General features: G+C 41.2%; 1 protein-coding gene and 1 long non-coding RNA gene across 2 annotated transcripts; both read right to left on the minus strand.

Moving 5' to 3' along the window:
• Positions 1–1,556: 1,556 nt before the first annotated feature.
• Positions 1,557–3,150, minus strand: LOC123162626 (protein bfr2-like). Its single transcript, XM_044580387.1, has 2 exons — positions 3,035–3,150; positions 1,557–2,894 (listed from the first exon to the last, which is right to left on the minus strand). The coding sequence occupies exon 2, from the start codon at positions 2,460–2,462 to the stop codon at positions 1,770–1,772; it is 693 nt and encodes a 230-aa protein (XP_044436322.1). The 5' UTR covers positions 2,463–2,894; positions 3,035–3,150; the 3' UTR covers positions 1,557–1,769.
• An 852-nt stretch (positions 3,151–4,002) lies between these two features.
• On the minus strand, positions 4,003–6,661 carry LOC123162660 (uncharacterized). The gene is made up of 3 exons (XR_006481401.1): positions 4,947–6,661; positions 4,667–4,852; positions 4,003–4,547 (listed from the first exon to the last, which is right to left on the minus strand). It is a non-coding gene; the product is annotated as an uncharacterized lncRNA (long non-coding RNA).
• Positions 6,662–7,381: the final 720 nt, after the last annotated feature.

Here is a 7,381-nt window from a genome sequence, read left to right on the forward strand (position 1 = left end):
AAACATTTGAAATGATCTTTCGTGTAACATGCCTCCCATAAAGGATCGACTGATCCTTCTCCGTCTCACGGTGGAGCAACCCCGATAGGCCCTTCACCTCCCGGATCATGGTAAGTTTTCCCAAGTGTTTTGCTTAACAAATGCTTTGTTAGCTAGAAAATGGCATATAACAACCTAGGATAGCTCAATAATGGTCTAGCTTAGCTAGTTCATTTATGACATAATTAGCTAACTTAGGTACAAAATGGCATAACAACCTACAATACCTCAATAATGATCTATAACTAGCTTAGCTACTTCATTTATGACATAATTAGCTCACTTAGGCACAAAATGGCATAACAACCTAGGATAGCTGAATAATGATCTATAATTAGCTTAGCTACTTCATGTATGACATAATTAGCTCACTTAGGTAGAAAAAGGCATAACAACCTAGGATAGCTCAATAATGATCTATAATTAGCTTAGCTACTTCATTTATGACATAATTTGCTCACTTAGGTACAAAATGGCATAACGACCTAGTATAGGTCAATAATGATCTATAATTAGCTTAACTACTTCATTTATGACATAATTAACTCACTTAGGTACAAAATGGCATAACAACCTAGGATAGCTCAATAATGATCTATAATTAGCTTAACTACTTCATTTATGACATAATTAGCTCACTTAGGTACAAAATGACCTACACACTTAGCATTTTTAGCTACCTTAGCTAAAAAATGGCATTTTTATCTACCTTAGTTAGAAGAAGAAGAAGGAGAAGCTTCTTCTTCTTCTTCCTTCTTATTTTTCTTTTTCTTCGTTTTCTTCTTCTTCTTCTTCTTCTTCTTCTTCTTCTTCTTCTTTTTCTTTTTCTTTTTCTTCTTTTTCTTCTTCTTCTTCTTCTTCTTCTTCTTCTTCTTCTTCTTCTTCTTCTTCTTCTTCTTCTTCTTTTTCTTTTTCTTATAGCTAGTCTTCTTCTTCTTCTAACTTTCAACTTTCCTAATTTGTAGATTTGCTTGAGATGAGGAATCTAGCATTAATGGAAACTTGTTGCAAACTTGTACTTGTGCTTGTGCTTCCTTGTTATTTGTGGAAACTTGTTGGGCATGTTGTTGGTTGGGAACTTGTTCGATATCTCTTGTTGCAAACTTATTGTATATATGGAAATGTTGGAAACTTGTATATATATATCTTGTTGAAAACTTATTGTTGAAATTATTTTGAAATGTGTACACATACACACACACACACACACACACACACATATATATATATATGTGTGTGTGTGTGTGTGTGTGTGTGAAATTCTATCAAAGTTGAATGAATTTAAGAAAAAATAGAAAAACAGGGGCTATAGAGACACTTTGCCATCTGCTGGCGGACGGCAAAGAGCTTTGCCATCTGCCAGCAGACAGCAATGCTGCCACTTGGCAGCTACCTGTGCAACCTGGCACTTAGGGGCTGGCCTGTTTGGCAGATTTGCCGTCAGCCAGCAGGCGACAAAGGCCTTTGCAGCTTTGTCGTCCGCTGGTTGACGGCCAAGCACCCCGTTAACCACTTAACGGACCTGAACTACCACGTGTGCCGTCCAAGATCTTTGCCGTATGTCAGCGGACGGCAAAGCCTTTTTCATCTTTGCCGTCTGCGAGCTGACGGCAAAGAGCCCTTTGCCGTAGCCTATTCAGTCGGACATGTTGCCATCTGCCATGTATGCCTTTGCCGCCAGCCTTGGCGGACGACAAAGTTCCTGATTCCTGTAGTGATTGTTGTTTCATTCATATAGATGGCTCTAATATGAAACTGAAAGTTTTCTTCATCTTCTTTGATGGCGGAAGTGGTGGTAGTTGGTTTTGACCAACTTTCTTTGGTTCTGCAACTTCATTTAGAGCACCAATTTCTCTCATTATTTTCTGGCGAATCGGCTTTGGGCATATTTCTTCAGGTTTAAATGTGAAGACCATATCCAAATCTTCTGCCCTCAACAGCTCTTCGAAAATAATCCTAGCTTCGGCTGCAACGGATCTGTAATCAAGATCCAACATTTCTTTTACTTCAAAAACAGGGAAGCGTGGCTTTGGGGAAGCAGCAGTTTTAAACTCAGTCATCACAAGATCTTTGATAGAGATGTTAGCTGCCTCATGCAGTCCTTTTGGCTTACTATATCTCTTCTTTTCAATTAGAAATTGCAGCGTGCTTTGTTCATCATCGTCGCTGTCTTGTTCTTCAGCTGCAACATCCTCATTACCGTAGGAGCCACCATTGTCGCCTGAGTCACCGTTGCAACCTCCACCATCATCATCATCAACATCATCCTTTCCCTGCCCATCATCTTCCTTCTCTTTATCGTGCCCATCACCTTCTTCATCGTCATTGTCTTCCTTTCCTGCATCCCCTTCTTTTTCGTCATCCTCTTCCTCTATATCATCTTCACCATCCTTGTTTCCATCAGTTCCGACTTCCCTCTCCATGTCAACACTTGCCTCCTCATGGTGATCAACCACTTGTCGTGCTCCCTAACTACTTGGTTTCCCCTCAGTGCCACTTCGTTCCTCCTCATTTACAAAATCATCACCATCATCGTTGTCCGAACTGCCATCACTATTGCTTTCATCATTATCTTTCTCCCTGCCATCTCCCTCACTTTCACTATTAGCTCCCTCGCTGTCATCTCTGTCAGAATTAAATGACTCCTCCTCACTTGGTAAGATGCCCGTGTCGGCTGGTACTTGATCACAGCTTCTCTTAGACTGTTGCCTACTTATCTCCGCAGTAATAGGATCTGCCTCCCTTACCCCCCATTAATCATCATCAATCCTCCCAATCCTAGTCACGAGCTTCCCCACTGCATGTGAAATTACGAAACACATTTTGTGCACCAACCCTATGAGCTTCTTTTGCTTCTGCAAAACATAAAAGTGGATGTTAGATAACATGATAAGTACAATCTTCTGTTGAGGAGTCAAAAAATGGGCAAATGTACAAATGGGAATGAAAAAGGAAACACTAGTAAGAGGAAACAAACAGTTGCTGAATAACTTACTATTTTGTCGTAAGACTCGGGCAATCTTGTGGCAACAAATTTGGTGATGTGGTCCATACTGCCAAACAAGCTATCATCCACACACCGAGAAAACTCCATCTTAAGCTAGTGGTTTATAGTCAAAGAAGATAAAAAAATGAGTGACAACTATTCTGCCACTTGCATACCAAAGTACTGGAAAATGAAGAAAATGGCATTGCTAATTGTCTGAATTTGCCTGCATCCACTATCCAACTTTCCTATTGCCTACTATTAATACAGTGGATACTTAAGATTCAATATGTAGTAAAGATGCAGAGATGGTATGTAACTTCTAGTTTTCATAAGTTGCTTCTGTTGTTGGAGAAACTTGCTACTGTTCAAAATGTAAATTCCACAAAAAAGAGTTAAAAATGCAATGTTTGCCTACTATTCATTTCAAAATGTACTACAACAGCTACCATTAGTACCCAGGTCCTTCCTGTCACATTATTGAAGTGTGTGCATAACAAAAAAAAGGTTCAAAGAAGACTGAAAACCTACTTGAAATATATGTAAAGCAGTTGCCAAAAAATTATATCAGCTTGCTTGGTCTTTCAAAATGAATTGCCTACTCTAGTATAATAGTGTTGCCTAAAAAAACATATCTCCTAAAATAAAAAATGAAGTTACCCGCAAATTGCCGTATTCTCCCGAAGCCTCCCGGTCCTTCTTAATTACTTTGGCAATTAAATCTGAATTCCAAACTGAAACCCTTGGTACCAAGTTAGGGATTGGCTCACCAACATCCAATGAGTATAGATACAACTGCTGCGTCATGACAAGAAAAAGAACACAAAGTTTAAGTTAGCTAAATGATTGCAAAAATAGAAAAAAAAAGAAAACAATGGATGCTAAAAAAAGCAAAACAGCTTGAAGCACTTACAACAAGGTAGAAAACATAACAACAAATAGCCTTCTTGTTGCCACAACCCAAAGTGAATGCAAGCTTTAGTTGATCAACAACAAACTGGCATATATTGGTTTCCATTATTCCATTGACATCCATGACCGCCAGGAAGTTTTTCGGGGAAATACTTAAACTAGTGGAAGGGGCAAGGAAGCACGAAAAAACAAGAACTAGCCAAGCACGGACAAAGTCATCATCATAAGATCCTCCGATATCTTTGATCATCTTGCACCATGCTGTGAGAGTTGAGGAGTTCTTGGAGGTGATATTGTAAGTATTGTACATTGCCTTTGTGATTTCAGGCTGATTATCAAAGCACGCCTTCCTCCCCCTATTTGGCAAGCCCCATATCCTACGGACACTTGCGGCATCTACAAGAATCTTCCCCCTTTCTGGAATGACTATCTGTGAAATCTCAGGGTCATAATGCTTCATTATCCATTGGCTAAGATCTCCAGGCATGCTACTTGCTTCAAGGTCCAGAATGCCTCCAAATTCTGTTGCAATGATGACACCCTTTTGGTTAGGAACCAACTCCTTGTTCAACTTGAAGAGCCTTGCGGGGGATGCCATGTTCCTATGACCCTATTGCACAGGAAAAAAGAAAAAAGGAATTAGCAATAATGTTCATTACTGAATAGGCAACTTAGGCAGCATTGCTGGGCAACTGTTTTAGGAAAAAACTGAAGCAACTATGCAAATACCTCAGTTCCTCCCGCCTTCTAGCGTTTTGGTTTTGGAGGTTGGTCCACGTCTGCACCTTTCACATTTGCATTTCCAGCATCTGCAGCTTGGCTCTCGTTACTATTCTCGTTAGTAATAATATCATCAGGATGTTGCCCCCGTGCAATAATTGCTTTAGTTCTCTGACACTTGTACCAAATTATTTGCTAGAAGATGGAAAACACATAAATCCGTAAAAAATGAAAAACAAAATATGTTATGTACAAAGAGAACATAAAACTTGCTGAAAAATGTGCACACCTTTGTTTGATGCTCTTCATTGCCATGAGATGCAATGTCATCATGACTTGATCCAGGAGGTCCATCCTGTTTTGACTTTTGACTTGTCTCGGCTATCTGTTTTCTGTTGCGTATATAAAGGACAAACAATGAGTATCATCATAAAAAACTGTATATCATCCACCAAAGTCATGTGACTAAATTCCTTCTAAACTAAGCAAAAAGCAATTTACAAAAAAAGTAGACAACGGAAGGATTGTAAACTATCTTCTTCTTCACTATGTTACAACATTAATACAAACTTAAGTAACATGACCATGAGCAGCAAGAAAATCTGTTGCGCATCAGGCACCTGAAAAAGAAACACATATCGTGAATACTAGGCAACAACTGAGGGCATGTCAGGCAACTGACACATTGAACTTGAGCAAGCCTGACAACTAAATCACAAAACTTTAAGCAAATGACAGATCTGCAACTGAATCACAATACTAGGCAAAAAATGAAAAAAATGTAACCCCAGCACCCCACCTCATACACACACTTTCAAAAAGGACCCTACATCATCAAACATTGCCTTGTTCAAACAACACATATACATTCGTTGCAATGTAAAACAAGGTGCTAGGCAACATATGAGCAGTTGTTGGGCAAGTCAAAACACAAAATATGCAACATATGAGCAGGCTTGTTAGTAGGTTCAGCAGATCTACAACCAATGCATGAGAACATCTCCCTCCCTCTCCCTCCCCATATGGACTGAATTTCTCTCTGTTGCTATATTAAGCAGCACTTAGGTAACATAGAAATTTTCAAATCAGAGGATTAACTTCATTGTTTACACATATCAGGCATATCCATGCAAACTAAAAACCACATCATGCAAATTCAGACAAAATTAACCTCAAAAAATTCCCTGAAGTGAATAACTTCCTCTGGATTTGAAGTTGCTCAAACAAGGAGAAAACCATGCCATACTACCTGTAACAGAATCACTCACTTATGTGCGTTGGCAACTTCTGAATCCATACAGGGGAAGTCATTCACAAAATTAGAGCAAAAAACAAGCATGAATCTGAAACTCAAAACAACAACAAAATGACCTCCGCTGAACTATCCCCGTCATGAGCATCCTAACCCAACACTCATGGACATCCCCACACCACAGCAACCCAAAATGTAACCCTAACTCCCACCATTAGCCAACCCCCTTGCGAACTGAATGCCCCACATCGTCAACCATAACGAGGTCTACATCATACACCATGCAATCACCGATTTGGACATGGGAAAATAGAGACCAGATGAAGGACTACGGAAGGGAAGGATTGGTAGCCCTCAGCATGACTCTGCCCTCTGCACCAATGGCACGGCGCTGGCGACGGCTGTTCCACCCCTGAAGCGCCTCGTCTACTGCTTCCCCCCGCCGACCTGCTCCTCGTTGCACCGCAACCTGGCTACCATCCGCTTATCCTCTTCCCGGAAACGCCTCACGCAACTGGTGGTCGCACGCCCCTGGTCGCCGAACTGGTGGTTGCTCCAACTCCGGCGGAAAATCGGCCACGGATTCACCGAACACGGCTACGCCCGCGGGATCCCAACTGGTGCGAGAACCTGATTTGGGGGTTGGAGGATTTGGAAGAAGAGACGGGCGACGAGAACTGTGGTTTTGAAATGGGTGCGCTCTGCCTCTAGAGAGAGATGAACGGGATGAGGAGAAGTGGTGGGACCTACAACCGCCCCCCACAACCAACGGCCCGCAAGCCGACCAAGTGCCACCTGGGCGCTTAACGTGAAATGGACCGCGTGAGCCGAGAAACAGACACGCCTCGCGATGGAGATCCAACGGTGCAGAGACGTGCTCGAAGACAATAACAAGCACAACTGCACTTTTTAGGTTTTAGGGCGGTTTAATTAGTAACTTGGACAATTCACTCTGCCCGTGGCACACCTGGTGATCGTGATTGCGGATCGGACGGGGCGCAGACGTGTGCGCTCGAGGGAGCTAATTAGCACAAGTGCACTTTTTAGAATTTAGGAAGAATTAATTGTGTTGCATGGGTGAGACAAGTGAAAGGCGAGTAAATTATGGAAGAATTAACCACGGGAATAATTAAGTACGTTGCATGTGTGACACAAGTGGCAGGCGAGTAAATAAATTATGGATGCATCAGATTCAATTTGTGCGAATTAAACGGTGATTATGTCAATGAACAGAAAAGGTGAATCTTTGCTGACCTTGTTAATAATAATAGCATGAGTGATGGCTTATATATGACCACAACAATGTCATTAAAAAATATAAGTGCTACTACCAGTTTGTAGAGAGCACAATGTTCACATACACTCAAACTTTGGATTGAGTAGTGTGCTATAATTACTGTAGCTTGTTTAGGATTCTTTTTTGCCGGTTTGTCTCATAAATTCTAGGAAAGAGGGTAGAAGCGCTCTCTCTC

The sequence above is a fragment of the Triticum aestivum genome, chromosome 7B (genome assembly GCF_018294505.1).
Source record: "Triticum aestivum cultivar Chinese Spring chromosome 7B, IWGSC CS RefSeq v2.1, whole genome shotgun sequence".
Lineage (NCBI taxonomy): Eukaryota > Viridiplantae > Streptophyta > Magnoliopsida > Poales > Poaceae > Triticum > Triticum aestivum.